The sequence below is a fragment of the Camelus dromedarius genome, chromosome 31, assembly GCF_036321535.1.
Source record: "Camelus dromedarius isolate mCamDro1 chromosome 31, mCamDro1.pat, whole genome shotgun sequence".
Lineage (NCBI taxonomy): Eukaryota > Metazoa > Chordata > Mammalia > Artiodactyla > Camelidae > Camelus > Camelus dromedarius.
The window spans coordinates 4590895-4605807 of NC_087466.1; the positions used below are offsets into that span (position 1 = coordinate 4590895).

Sequence of the window (14913 nt, forward strand, 5' to 3'; positions counted from 1 at the left end):
AAGTGCCCTGCATCTGTTCTGTCATACTTTTGTGACCAATATTTGAGGCAGATGTTATCACCCCCATTTAACAGAGGACGAAACTGAGGTTCTGAGGGTTGTGTCACTACCCTGAAGACAAACAGCTGGAGGAGCGGAGCTGGGTTTCAACCTAGTAAGAGCCAGGGTTGAGACATTTTTTCTGTAAAGAGCCAGAGAGCAAATATTTTAGGCTTTGCAGACCTACAGAAATACAGACTCTGTCACAGCTACTCAGCTCTGTCACTGCAGCACAAAAGTGGCTGTCTATAAAATGCAAACAAATGGACGGGGCTCTGTTCCAATGAAACTTTATTTATGGACACTGAAATTTGAATTTCATGCAATTTTCATTTGCCACAAAATATTCTTTTGCTTTCCTCCTTCAACCATTTAAAAATATAAAACTCTTCAGCCATACAAAGACAGGCAGGGTCTAGGGTGCTGACCTCTGCTCCACGGGCAGTGCACTCAACTACTCTGTTGACGGCCTCCAGCAGCAGAGACCAGCTTTTGGCATCTGTGCAGAACTCAGCCACATGCAACCCTGCCACACAGACGCCACACTCCAGCCCGAGGCAGCCAGCAGGGACTGAGCGCCGGACGAGTGCTGCCCCAAGTACTGCTCGAAGCACTTATGTATGTGAATGAATTTTAACCTGCACTAGCTGGTAGTGCTGTGATTTCCCCCTTTTCTTGGAGGAAGGAAGTGAGGTACACAGACTTTAAATCCAAGGTCTCCCAGCTGTGTACGTGAGAGGTGAAGCCAGGATTCGAACCCAGGCTGCCGATGCTGAGCTCGACCACTGCTCTGCTGGAGCCCAGCCTGGGCCCGCAGCCAGACTGTCTGGGTTTGAATGCGACAAGGCCCTGCACGTAAGCCCTTGGCACAGAGTCTGGAACACATTAAGAGGTGATAAATGTTAGCTGCTAATATCATTAAGACTATTGTTACTACCACTATGGGCTAGCTATGTGGTCTTCAGCAAGCTGCTGTCTCTGTCTGGGCCTTGGTGAGGTCTCTAAATAGCTTCCAGCTTCAACGTTTTCAGCCCTGTGAGGCTGCAGAGGGCTCCCTGTTTTCCTTGGGTCTCGAGTTTAAAGCTCTTGAGCTGGCCCTGAGGGGATCAGGATCCAGGCCTGGGGGCCGCACACGAGCCACAGAGGAGGCGGGGTGGAGTGGAAGCGGGGACAACACACAGGACACCAAAAAGCCTGCCCAGCTAGAGAGCTTTCTTCCAGCAACAGGGCCAACTATTTCTCACTAAAAATCTATTATGTTCCCCTGTAATTCGATTCGGGCAAGAAGGGGGCCCCAAATTAAGCCTGGAACTAGCAAATTATCTGCTAATTGCACCCTCTATTTCCATCTGATGAACAGAGTGCGGATGGAAGAAAATACAAGCCACAAAGAGATGGGGCCAGGGAGCCCGTGAGCATAACTCCTCCTGACATCTCACACAGCTATGTGCTGTTCCAGCGGCCGCGGGCGCAGTGAGTCGGTGTCTAGGAATGCAGGAGGCTGCAGGCGTTCTCCAGTCCCCCCACCCCAGCTCCCTGCACGAAGGACTCAGTGGGTAGGTGGGTGTGTGGGGAACCAGTGTGAGGATTCCTCAATGCCACAAAACTGCACCCCCCACCGAAGAGGTGTGGCCGTCTCCCCGTGTCCTGAGCTGAAGCGCAGGGCTCTCCCAGGTGGAGTCTGCCTGACCTCTCTAAATCCAGACCTCAGGAGGGACCAAGAAGGACAGACCACCAGAAGTGAGAAGTTGCTGGCCACTCAGACCCCAGAGTGTGGCTCCCTGGGGCCAATTTCAAAGGCCCAAACCCCCCAGAACTGGGAGGTAGAAGGTCACAGTGGAGGCTGTATTTCCACTGCCTACCCTTGGATACTAGTCCCAGATGGAAAGCTGCTCTTCTGGGTTCCAGGTGGGGGATTCAGAAGTTACGGTTGCCAGAGGCAACAGGAGGGACACTTGGACTGGCAGTTACAGACGGGATAAGATGGCAGGAGAGGTACTAATCTCTTACACGTTTCACAAGTTAGAAACCTGGCGGGGAGCCCAGCAAACCGACTCCTCAGAACCAACTGAGACTCAGGGCTTCAAGGTGGCTGTGAGAGGCTGGAGAAGACCGGCGGCCCCAAGTGAGTGCTCTGGGGGGCAGTGGTGAATGCATGAATCACCCCAACCTCTTCTCAGAAGGAGGCTCTGGTCAGATAACCTGAAGCCCAAGGAACTGTGTCCGTGTGGGGCCCTCTATTGGCCGGGAGGACTCCCACCAGGGACGGGAGCTCGAGGACTGCAGCTTCTGAACCTTGGAAAGTGAGCAGTGTCACCCCGTTTGCTGGCTGTTTTTACTGCCTCTGCTCCCCCTCACTTCCGGCTCACTTTCCACACTACAGCAGCAGTCGGCTTTCAAAAATGAGAGTCCCAGCAATTCTACTGCCAGAAATTTTGCCCAGAGAAATATTCCTACAAATGTGCCAAGATGTGTGTCCAGCACGGTTTAGTACTAAAAGATGAGGAACAATCCATGTGTCCATCAGTAGGGGTGGGCTAAGTACAATCCCACAGCCATGCAACACAATACTATGCAGCTGTTAAAAATAATGAGGTAGGGGGAGGGTACAGGTCAGAGGTAGAGCACATGCCTAGCATGCACAAGGTCCTGGGTTCAATCTCCAGCACCTCCATTAAAATACATACAATACATACATACATACATACATACATACATACATACATACATACATACATACATACACTTAATTACCTTCCCCCACAACAACAACAACAACAAAAAATGAGGTAGACTTTAGGTCCCAAAACAGAAATTGTCCTGGGTAAGGGGTTATGTGAAATCCAGGCATCAGAGAGACTGTGTGGTATAATCCCACTGTTTCAAAAATCAATGCACACAATCCTTGGAGACCACCTGGCCAACTCCACCACATGGATCAGTTTCTCTTTAGGGTAGCAGAGACAAGAAGCAGGGATGAAACACTATTCTTTTTCTACCTTTTTGATACTGTTTACATTTTTTCTTACACTGAAGTGCTGCTTTTTCATATGGTAAATGAACAACAAAAAGAAGTCCTATGGTTTAGAGCAAATACCTCCTCACACGTTTTTGCTGGTGCTCCTGTCCAAAGGCAAAGCCTGCCTGCTTAGGTGCCCTGCACTCAGGACCCTGGGGCAGTCTCTTGGCTTCCCTCCCAGGGAAGCTGGCCGCCTCCTGTCCTGCTCCACTTCCCAGAAAGGCCATGCAGGCTCTCCCTGGGCAGTCCCCAAGCCTTTGCTCCCTTAGCTCCTTCTGCAGCCCCCTCCATCTCCTACTTTTTCCAGGCCCACCTCCAACGGAGCACTCAGTCTCCTCTGGAAACGGTTCCCCTGACGTGTCCCTAAGCACATTTCACACAGGAAGGGCTTGGAGCCCGCATCTGTCCACCTCCAGGTCAAATACAGGCGCCTACACCTGGCCCACACCTGGCGCCTGCAGATGCCCAGTAAATAAGCATAGGATTCAGGAACTCTGTTAGGAACAACTTCTAGAAAAGGGATGATAACTAACGTTCACAAGAGATTTTCAGTTTACAAAGGACTTTTATTCTCATCATCTCATTTAGTCCCCACAACAACCTGGCAAGGGGTATGTACAGCACAGACAGGGCAAGGGAAGCCCAGAGAGGTCAGGCAATCCAGCTGAGGTTACTGCTGGGAGGGGCAGGATTGAGATTAAAAGCCCGGTTTGCTGACCTCGAGTCCCAAGCCCTTTCCTCAACAGAAGCCAGAGCGAGGTGTTGAGGAACCTGGCCCTCCCGCACAGGGCCCCAAAGTGCTGGATACACGGAACTCCTGCATCTGATTTCTCTACATTTCCTGCCCACAGTCTTACTGTCAGGATAACATGAAAGAGTTTATCAAATGCCTGTCTCTCGATAGCAACCCAGTGAAAACATGAAGCCAAGTCTGAGGAGTCATGACTAATTCACAACTGCTGGATCAGCTCCTCTTCTAAGTGCTCATGGTCCCCCTAGCCCAACACCTGCAAAATTCCAGAGTCCCATCGGAATTTGTCCACAAAATTCCATCGGAATTCTGTGACAGAGTCAAGTCAAAAGGATTATGAGTTTACTGTTTCAGCATCTCTTTTCCCTCCTTTCTGAAAACCGGGCCGGTTAGCCATCTCTACTTTCCTCTCACTACTAGATCCTTAGCACCTGGTATACAGCAGGTGTGGAACAAATAATTATACTTGGGGGTATCACACCAGTCTCCATGGTTTCTCAAAAGTTATTAACAGTGGTTCTATTGCTGCGCTGATAGGTTCCCCTCTGTCTTTCTTCAGTATTTTGGGAAATAATTTTTCCAGTCTGAAAATCTAAACACATTTCATGTGACTGGGTATCCCCACACATCTTGAGCTTTCCACCTTCCATTCCTAGTTTCAAGTTCATGAGCCATAAAACAAGGGACTGGACTAAATCTCTAGTGTTTTATCCAGATTTCCATGATACCTGATTAAGCTGGATGCTAAGAACTGTCTTCTGCCTGGTGTCTGTCAACATAACACCACATTCCAGAAGTTGTGGACCCTTGGCTCCCACTCTGTAAAACACCGACAGAGTTCTAGGACCTCTGCACCGAGGTGGGCTTGCTCACATACGCTTTCCTTTTATTGGCGTAACACTGTGAGGTCGGGGTATCACCTCCTTTTTACGTATGAGGAACTGAAGCTCAAAGAGAAGGTCGTCCAAGGTCACAGGTCTAGGAACCAGCAGAGCTGGGATTTAACCCAAAACTTTGGATTCCAAGTCCAAGATATTAAAATAGCCTCAAATAACCATTCTATACTGGATTTACAGTGGTATTTCGAAAGTGTGGTCAAAGGGACAGCAGCATCAGATACCCTTGGGCAGCTTGTTGAAAATGAAGATTCCTGGCATTACCCCAGGCCAACATAACAACAATTGCCAAGACTGAGCAGGAGAATTGCATTTTAAATAAGCTTCAGTATTTCTGCTGCAGACCGAAGATGGAAACCACTGCTTTCCTCTTTCCTGTGTGTCTTCCACTTGATTTCCACTCCACCCTCACACTGACCCCGAGAGGCAGGCAGGTAGATCACTAGCCTCCCCTTGGCTACAAATGAGGAAATGATTGCAAGACAGATTGTTCATCTTCCTATTCTGGATGTAGCTCAATAAATAAATATTTGGTGGTTGACATTCTGTAAAGCCTTGGCTCGCTGGGGACTTCCACCTTCCTGGAGCTGTTCCTACTCATCTGAAACCCACAGTAGTGGTGTTCAAGTACAGTGGGAAAAGATGACTCCAGAATATAGGGTCATCTCATGAAAAGGCCACCTTTGGAACTGAAACAGGTTAACAAAACAAAACACAAGGGCTGACATGAGCTAACTTCAGAAAGAGCTGGTGCTGCGCTAAGAGTCAGTGCTACTGATGGAAGCGGAGTGGGGCACCCTAGGATCTAAGCAGAATCGTGACTGGGCAGCCCCAGGGAGGCAGGACCAGGTGACTGACATGTAGAATAAAACCCCCTAATTCAAATCCGGCTTGAGGCACTCAGAGGTTTTTCCTGGTGATGGAGAGGAGTGTGGAGAAACAAAGTTTATTAGCAACCCCTCCAGCGCTACCCAAGGGAAGAGGGATTTCAGGCCTTGGAGGAAAACTACAAGGAAATCAGCACAGTGGGCTGGGCAGTGCAGAAGGCACGCCATCCCTTGAGGCCGCAGTGCTGCTGGTTTCAGACTCTGGAATGACACAGACAGAGGTCTTATTCCATGCCCCCACTTCGAAAGAAAAGCTCTTGCCTGGGACAAAACTGCAGAGCAAAGAGACAGTGGTGATTGCACTGGAAGGGCTTTATGCAAGTGTCTAAAGAGAGAGGTGGTCGTTTGACAAAAACATACTTTGTACAACAAGCACTGAGTGTCCACCGCGTTCTCAGCACTCAGCCAAGCTCTGGGACACAAAGGAGAACAAGATGTGGCTCCAGACAGAGAATTTCATACTCTAAGAGGGATGATGATGGCCGTGACTGAGGTTATACGAGGAGAACGACAAAGGGAGAGAAAAAGTCTCCTCTGATCGGTGGGGAAGGAGTGAGGGTGGACTTGGGGAGGCTCCTCCAGAGGCCTGGCTGTCTCGCCTGAACCTAACGGGCTGATCGCCAGGCAGACAAGAGGCACTCCAGCTGAAGGAATAACATGTGCAAAAGCACTGAGGCGTAACAGAGTAAGGTCTTGAAAGCTGCAGCGGCAGGCACATGTGAGGAGTGAGCGGGGAAGAGGCTGGGATGGCAGAAGGGACCACGGCTGACCTCGAGCCAGGTCATCCCCAGGCAGTGAGCAGTGATCAGAGTATTTAACACGCAGAGGCTCCCAATGAAGAGAACACAGAGCCTGAAACAGCAAAGACAGCGCTGGCCCTTTGCAGGTTTTTCTCCATGGGGGGCATTCACCTCTCGAGTCTGCACCTGGCTACGTGTCCATCCACATGAAGTCCGCTGGCCGACCCGTGTGCATTAACAGCAGACCACGGCCCCATCCTCAGGCCACATCTCTCCCGAGGTGGTTATTTTAACAGCTGAGATTTGCTGTATGGGCTGTAAGTACATAAGGATGGGGTTGTAACCCCTTGTAGGTAATTATCCACTGTTGCTCTCTGATATTAATATTACAAAATTAAATGTCTAACATTCAGGGTCAAATGCTGTGTTTACACAGATTCTCATCTCCTGGCTGCATCAGGAAAAAATGCTTTGGATACTGAACAAATCTCCGGGCAATGCCTGGCAGAGAAGGCCTGAAAATTTGACCTGGCCAACAACAAAACTTGCTGTGTGATCTGAGCCTGCTGTTAAACTTCTCTGGGCTTCAATTTCTTCCTCTGTAAAAGGGAGTTAGGGTAGCAAAAAATTCCACACCAGGAGGCCAATGCTGAAGGGTTGGGGTCAGAGAAAGGCTGGCTGGCTGAACACCCAGACACTCTCCAAGGCTAGTGTCACCTTGACAAATGATCCTAATCTAGGCCTCATTTTTGGCCTTTTAGGCCCAGAAACAGGACTTTGCAGTACCCAGAGAGGTGTAGACATTCTAGGATGGGTGTATCCTAACCACTTATCAACCTACTGTCCACTGACAAACTAACACTTGAAATCAGAACCCCCACATCCCCTACACATGTACTGCCTCCAGCCCCTTCCTGTTAATCAAGAATCCCAGGCAGCCGAATTAGGTTGCACTGTGAGCACCGACTTACAATAAAGGGAAATGAGCAGCCACGGAGAGAAACTTCACTCCAGCAGTAATGAGCCAGCCAAACTAGCCCCACTTGCAACAAAGAACACCCTTCTGGTGACCACATCCAGAATCAGTATCTCTGTGTGGACATACTTCTAGTTTTGCCTCACTGACTTTTCACTGCTGGCCACTCATTATTCTACTGGTTTTTAAACTAATTTTTAATTAGAAGAGAAAAATCATGACTCCTTTAGATACGTAACAATCACCAATTCAGCCCTGGGAGACGTTTGGCTCCCTAGTAGCCAGTAACAAATGGCTAACAGCCATGGGTGCTTACTCTGGGTTACACACGACTTCACTCATCCACCCCTCACCATAACACTAGGAAGCAGGCAGTAGGTCACTTTTTCCCTTTTATAGGTGAGGAAATGAAGTACAGAAAGGGTAAGTAACTTGCCTACGGTGCACAGCAAATAAATGGCAGGACCAGGATTTGAACCGAAGAAATCTGGTTCTCAAGCCTTTCTTAACTACCACACGAGACGGCTCTCATTACACATGGATCCAACTAGTTTAACTCCCAAAGGACAAACTTCATTTTTAAGAACTGCTAACCTATCCACCCAGTAGCTGCCATAAATCACCCACAAGTAAAAGACAAATTTTTTTTCCACTTTATACTTCATGGGCATCTTTAGCTAATGCCACCCTTTAAAGATTTCTAAAAATTAAAAAAAAAAAACAACAACAAAATTTTTAAAACTTACGATTAGAATTGGGATTTGTCAGATTTCAGGGCAGTCATAACTAGTTTGGGCTGGAGCAGCTGAACTCACTGGTTTTCTCTCCAGGGCTTGCTCCCATCTAGACTGTGCCTGCAGAGAAGGACAGCTCAAGACCTGCTGCTGGGCAGGAGGACTCCTGGGTCAGCCTCTCTGGCTCCTTCGGGGACAGAAGACAAATCTTTAACTGCTCACCTCGAGACTTGCAGGCAATTTTCCCAAACAACCTAATGTCTGGAACCAATTCCTCCCTGCCGATTACAGTAACCGCAGCCACAGTGACTGCTGAGGGAAGGATGTGGGGAAGGGGAAGGGCAGGGAAAGGCCACGCTTACATCACATCTCTTGGCCACCCCGGCAATTCATTCGACAAGTATCCCTCCCATGCCAACACGTGCCCAGTGGTGACATGTGGGGGGCAAAGAGCCCCGTGGTCCCTGACCAAGTTATGCTGACACATTAGAGGTCTCAGGATGTCATTAGGGAGATGATCAGATGAATACATGTAAAATTAAACCCACAAAAAAAGCTTCAAAGGGAAGATCTGTGAAAGCATAAAACAGGGGCCATGACCTATTTTGTTAACTACTTCCCTGAGATATCCGTTTCTCATCCAGGTACATACGAAGAGTGAGCAGGTGTTAATTAGGCCAAAAGAAGGTGAGAGGGCTTTCCAGGTGGAGGGAACAGCAGGAGCAAAGGCCCGGTCAGAAGGAAGAAGGGCACGTTTTGGACCTGTAAAGAAGAGCGGTGAGGCTGAAGTAGGGAGAACAGGAGGCTATGGGGAGAGGCCGGACCACGGGGGGCTCTACAGGCTACACTTAGGGCTTTGGCCTTTATCTAAAAATGCTGGAAAATCATGCAACTATATAAGGACCGAGAGATGAGAGTGTGATGTGGTCAGACTTAAAAAAAAAAAAAATCACTGATTTTGGCTGCTTTGTGGAGGATGGACTGGGGGTGCAGAGTGATTAAGGACAGTTAGAAGGCTACTGTGGTCATCCAGGTGAGAGAGGATGGTAGCCTGGAGCAGGGTGGAGAAATAGATTCAAAATATAACCTGGAGAGAAAACGGACGAACTAGATCTGGAGGATACGAGAGGAGTACTGGGAAGGACACCTGGTTCTGGCTTGGGCAGTGGGTGGATGCTGGTGCCACTCAACAGGACAGGTTACAGTGTAAGAGGAGCCAGTTTTGGAAAGTCCAGCTGGGTCTGGGATGCCTGCAAGACATCCAAATGGACATGTAAGGTTGACAGCAGGTGAGCTAGTGGAGAACTCAGGGGAAAGGTTTGGACTGAAGATATTGATTCCATCAGTATGTGGAGTATGTGGTCATCAGTGTGCAGAGGAGATGGGAGCCCCAGGCGAGGGTGAGACTCTCACCCTGACAGAGGGAGAAATCGGTGAACGCGCCTGGGGGGATGGCAACATTTCAGAGCTGGACAGAGGAGGATAAGCAAATTGGAATGACCGGAGAAGGGGAGGACACGAGCAGGAGTGTGGCATGTCAGGGAAGCCAAGGGAAGGGAACATTTAAAGAGTGACAAAGACACTAATAATAAACGCTAGCATCTATTAAAACTTAATTACGGCCAGGCACTGTGCTAAGTAAGGGCTTTGAATACATGTTAAATTTAGTCTGCACAACAACCTTTTGAGGTGGGAACCATTTCACCCTTTTGTAGATGAGGAAACTGTGGTCAAAGAAAGGATACGCTAGTGACTCAAGAGAAGTGGGGATGGAAACTCAAGCAGCCTGACTGCAAACTCTGATTCACTTTACGACCTCCAGGGCAGCCTTGGAGGCCTTGCAAGATGAAGAGAGGCCAGTGGGTGGACCAGCGAGGCTGTCCTCTGGAACCCTACTGAGGGGATGTTCCAGGGGAGAGACAGAATGGAAGCCAGACTAGAGCCCACTATCAGGAATGCTCCAACTTATGACCTGTCTGAGGGAGCCAGCTGGGAGGTCAGGCCAGTATTTCCAATCTATATCCCCATCAGCAGTTAACTGGGTGCTTTAATACTGTACCGCTCAAAATGAAACGTGAACAGCTAATTAAGGAGCACAACGCTGCCACATGCTGCTTTACGTCACACCACCCTAAGGTGTGCAGAGAATGCTCTTCTCCATCCCCTCCGTGATCCTCGTGATTCTCACAGCTACTTCATCAGGTGAATTACTTTCACTGCATCTCAGATGTAAGAAAATGAAGCTCAGAGTAACTAAGGAACTTGCCCACAGTTACACAGCTGGCCTGGCTCAGCTAAGACTTAACTCCAGGTCTTCTGACTCTGAGTCTTGTTCTTTCGTGGGAGTCACAGTGGAAAGAAGATCCCTCTTTGGAGCCAGGGAGACCTGAATTCACATGTTAGCTCTGTGTGACCCTGGGCAAGTTACTCTACCTTTCTGGGCTTTTCTGTTTTAGTATCAAATGAGGTTGCAGGGTTACTGTGAGGGTTGAATCAGATAATCTAAGTGAAACTCCCAATACAATGTTTAATAAACATCAGCCCTTCACCCTAGCCCCACCCACCCCCCTCCATCCCTCCATCTCTGGCCCAGACAGCCAATGTGGGGTTTCTATGGTGTCTTAGTTTTCTCTTCCCAAAGAACAGAGCAGGATTAAGGCACGTTGAAGGTCACATGCTGTTGCAAACTAGGAGTCCCACTCTGTGTTCATGCTGGAGTCCCTCGTGGGGGCAGAGGAAGACCCAGGTGTTTGTCCTTCCCCTTCTCTGTCAGCCAGGCCCTAGCACCCTGCCCACCAGCCAGCCTCAATGACCCGCAGGCTGGCTGTTTCCTTAGAGATAAACTAGACAAACAAGCAGACGAGAATCAAAGACTCAGGTCAATAAACGCACAGCAGCACTTGCAGTGCAACAGCAGATGGCAGGGCTGCTCCACCAATGCCCACACCAGGAGCTGGAGCCCCAGAAATCCGGCAGCATTTTTACTGACACTTGAAAGTTCCTGAAGCCTTTGAACCAATGCCCTTCAATGTTATCTGACACCACCAGTGTGTGTGGTGCTTGTTACCCTGAAGTTACAGAGGAGGAAACAAGCCTTAGGGAGGTGAAATGACTGCCCCGGTCAGGAATGCAAGACTCTGGTAAGCGAGGAGTCAGAATGCCTGGGTTCAAATCCCAGCTATGCCTACTTACTAGCTCTGAGACTGTGAGCAAGCAACCTCCATGTCCCTACTCATAAAATAGGTAGGACTAGTACCGCAGTTATTAGGTTGTTGTAAGAATTAAATGAGATAATGTATGTGAAATGCTTAGGACAGTCTCTGGCGTGGAGTAAACGCTCAACAAAGGGTGCTATTACTGTAACTCTCACTCTGCGGTGCTTGTTTGGATGGGGGTGTGGGTGAGAAAATGAGCACGACTTTCAGCATCACAGAAAATCCTGTGTCGTCAGGCAGCCCATTACACCACAGTCTGGTCACGACGTGTGGTTTCTTCTCAGGCCTTTCTTAGAGTCACAAATTTAGAGGAAATGGTGATGAAATAACAGCTTTCTATCTGCATCATCCCTTTTCCAGAGCACTGCCATTAGAAATCACTTCTCAAAAGAGAAAACTCAAACAGCCTGCTTTCGTGATTCTGAGAAAGGCCCAGAACAGTTCCCGGGGGGCTTACACACGGTGGTGTTTTCCCTCTGACAATGTTGTCAGGAACCAGGTTAAGCAACAGAGTCCCAGGTAGGGGCCATAAGGACTAACAGAGGCAGATTTTCCCTCCCCCTATGATCCCTCCTTCTAGGCCAAACACCTCTGACAAGGGTGAAAGGACAATCGTCAGAAAACTTGTCCAGGTTCCCTGGTTTGCCAACATGCAAGAGATCAGGTCGTCATTCACAGCTCCACAATTTAACCTCAGCTGCAAACATCGTGTGATCCCGCTGCTTTCCTGGCCTCCCCCAACGAGAGGGAGCAGGTTCCGGAGAGCTTCAGAGAGAACGGCCCCAGCTCTAGAACCAACGGAACTGAACAAGGAAAAGGAAGGCCAGAGGTGCTTCAAGTGCAAACAAGCTGGTTGCGAAGGCTGAGGAGAAAGCGGGAGGGCTGTTCGGCCAAGTGTCCAGAGATCAGAGAGATCCTGGCCAGGTGCCCAACTGCACTGGCACAATTACAGACGGGACTACTTCCAGGAGGTTCCTCAGCTGGCCTCCACTGTACAGTCCCTGGTCCCAGCCTTAAGTGGCTTCCCATTGTCCTGGGCACCTGAGAATCTGGATGAAGAGGCAGGATTATGGATGTGGCTGCAGACAGGGGATGGGCCAGTGTAGGGAGAAGGCGAGGGGAGGAGTTTGGGCCAAACCCTAGCAATTTCTCCATTCAATATCCAGCCCCACCCTGAGACTAGGAAAACAAAGGTACAGGGGAAAGGGGAAGAAAGTCATTTCCTTTATTGTAATTGTAGCCCAGCTGGGTCAGAGCAAAGTTGGAAGGGAGTCAGGAAGAATGAATTTCTTTGGGGAGCATGGAGGGAGGGTCCTGCACCCAGACACTCCGAATTCCTCAGGGAATCACAGATGAGCAGGGGCACAAGAGACCTTAAGAGACCATTCAGGCTGGTGCCTTGTGCTCTTCGTAACACAGGTCGCTTCTGGGGTCAGACAAATACAGTCCTTCTCAGCCCTGAAGATCTTCCAATAATTTGGGCAAAAGTCAAATTGGCTCCAAAGCTGCCAGTCTCCCCACGGCAAATCACCAGGCTCTGTCTGAGGGCTCCACGCTATCCAGTCTGCATGGGAGAGCTCAGGCGCCCCTTCAACAGAGCTGGATCAGAAAAGACTCTGTCCTTGAGGCAAAGCTGTATGTAGGAGACTGAACCCAGATGCTCTACTCTCCCCAGGCATAATCTTTTACTGTGCCAGGGTAGTTCAAGGTTAACCTTAATCCCTGAGGCTCCACATCAGATGACCAATGAGTGTGGTATGAGAAATAAAGTATGTACGTAGGCGTATATAGACACACAATCACAATATAATATAAAGTGACAACTACTGATTATTAAGGGTTTTCTACGTGTCAAGAGCTATGCTGGGGACTTTATATAGGTTATTGCATTTAATTCTCCCCAAAACCTTGTAAGATGAGTACTATTCTTACCCGCATTTTACAGATGAGGTGCCTGGAGTTCAGGGAAGTCACCTAAGGCCAGTTAATAAACTGCGAAGACAAGATCTGAAACCAGACAGTCCCTTCTATAGTCTGCACCCTTTTCCACCAGGATAATGTGCCTTACTTCTTTATGAGCATGCATGTGTGTGTGTGTATGCATCTGTCTGGCTGTCTCTCTCCCTCTGTCTGTCTGTCTGTCTGTCTCTCTCTCTCTCACACACACACACACACACAGTGCTCTCTAACAAGCTAGCATCTCACCAGATCTACTAGTGACCCAAGACTTCAGGTCTAGGGCCAGCTCTTGTCATCCGTGGTCTGGTCTATCTGTGTAACTTTTTGTCTTTTTGGTTTCAGGCCTTGCATCTCTGATATGAAGGGGTCATATCATATAGCAGGTGCTCTTCTAGTTCTAGGAGAATCCAGAAATTCCCAAACATTAGCTTGTTCTACCCGGATAGAGGATTTTGGGGGGGGGTGGTAATTAGGTTTGTTTGTTTGTTTGTTTGTTTGTTTGTTTGTTTGTTTATAGAGGAGGTACCAGGGATTGAATCCAGTACCTCATGAATGCTAAGCATGCGCCCTACCACTTGAGCTATACTCTCCCCTGACAATTTTGGGTAGAAGATATTCATACAAATAGGAAAACAGTAGGAACAAATATGACCATATGGACTGGATGCCAAGGTGAGCCCCAGCCTGGGAACTCACTGGGTTCTGATGCTGCTCGTTTGCCTCAGCTGTAAAATGAAAGGGCTGGCCAAAGGCCCCTGCAGCGCTGACACTCTGCTCCTATCTTACTAAAAGGCAAAAGTAAAAGTAGAATCAACTTCCCTGAGGGTAAAAGGAGGAGGAACCGAGGCAGTCAGATCCACAGAGAAGATTGGAGAGCTCTGAATTAGAGCTGAAGGGGCAGAAAAATGCTGCTTCTTCTCCAACACTTTCAGAGGCCAGAGCTCTCCAGGCCATCCCCCTACGAGCTCTCCAGGCCATCCCCCTATGTAGTTCCGCGGGTGGAGGCAAGTGCTTAAAGGTCAATTAAATTACTTGTTATCAGCACAGGGGATGCTTTGCAGCATGAGCTGTGTGTGGGAGCTGGAATTTACAGCACATGGTGCCTGTCCACAGTCTCTCTCATTCTCAGATCGTGAGCACAGCCCCACCACTTCAGACCATGGGGGCCACAAATGCCCACCCAGCCTCCAAGGAGGAATGACTGTGGGCCAGGCACTGTTTCACGCTCTGGAGGATACAAAGACAAGCTCCCACTCTCCAGGATTCCAACCAGTCAGTGGGTGCCAACCATGTGCTGGACCCTTGGCATGTGTGAGTTCATTCAATCTCAACAAGTCCGTGAGAGAGATGATTAACATTCGTATTTTCCTAACGAGGAAACTGAGCCTCAGACAGCAGGAAAAAATCTCACTTTAGAGACTGTGTTTCTGTCAAGAAACCGAGCTGCCTCCAAACAATCATCTAAGAGCTATAACAAAGTTTGTAACAAAAAGCAGGAAACTAGGAAGGCATTGTGTGGTGAAGAAGAGCTGGCTCTGCCAACTGCACTGAAAACAACCCTTGAGGCCCCTGCAAACCAGTAGTGCAGGCGTGGGAAAGTCACCCTTTCTCAGCCTCAGTCTCCTCACCTATGAAGTAGGGGTGCTGGGACACCTTGGAAAGGGCTCTCCCCACCCCCCCACCCCCACCTCTAGCTG

At 49.0% G+C, this 14913-nt stretch overlaps 1 protein-coding gene across 5 annotated transcripts in view; it reads right to left on the bottom strand.

Moving 5' to 3' along the window:
• LIMK2 (LIM domain kinase 2) overlaps positions 1-14913 on the bottom strand; it is a 52073-nt gene that overhangs the window by 26281 nt on the left and 10879 nt on the right. The window contains exons 2-3 of one of the 5 annotated variants that reach the window (XM_064481059.1): positions 8055-8162; positions 6504-6647 (exon numbers count right to left, since the gene is read on the bottom strand). The exons of 1 other annotated variant lie outside the window; for it this stretch is intronic. In XM_064481059.1, the coding sequence (XP_064337129.1) occupies positions 6504-6589 (86 nt within the window). In that variant the 5' untranslated portion in view covers positions 6590-6647; positions 8055-8162. Of the gene's footprint in view, positions 1-6503; positions 6648-8054; positions 8230-14913 lie in introns of those variants that run through there. 3 more of the 5 variants (XM_064481058.1, XM_064481060.1, XM_064481062.1) reach the window with 3 other exon arrangements.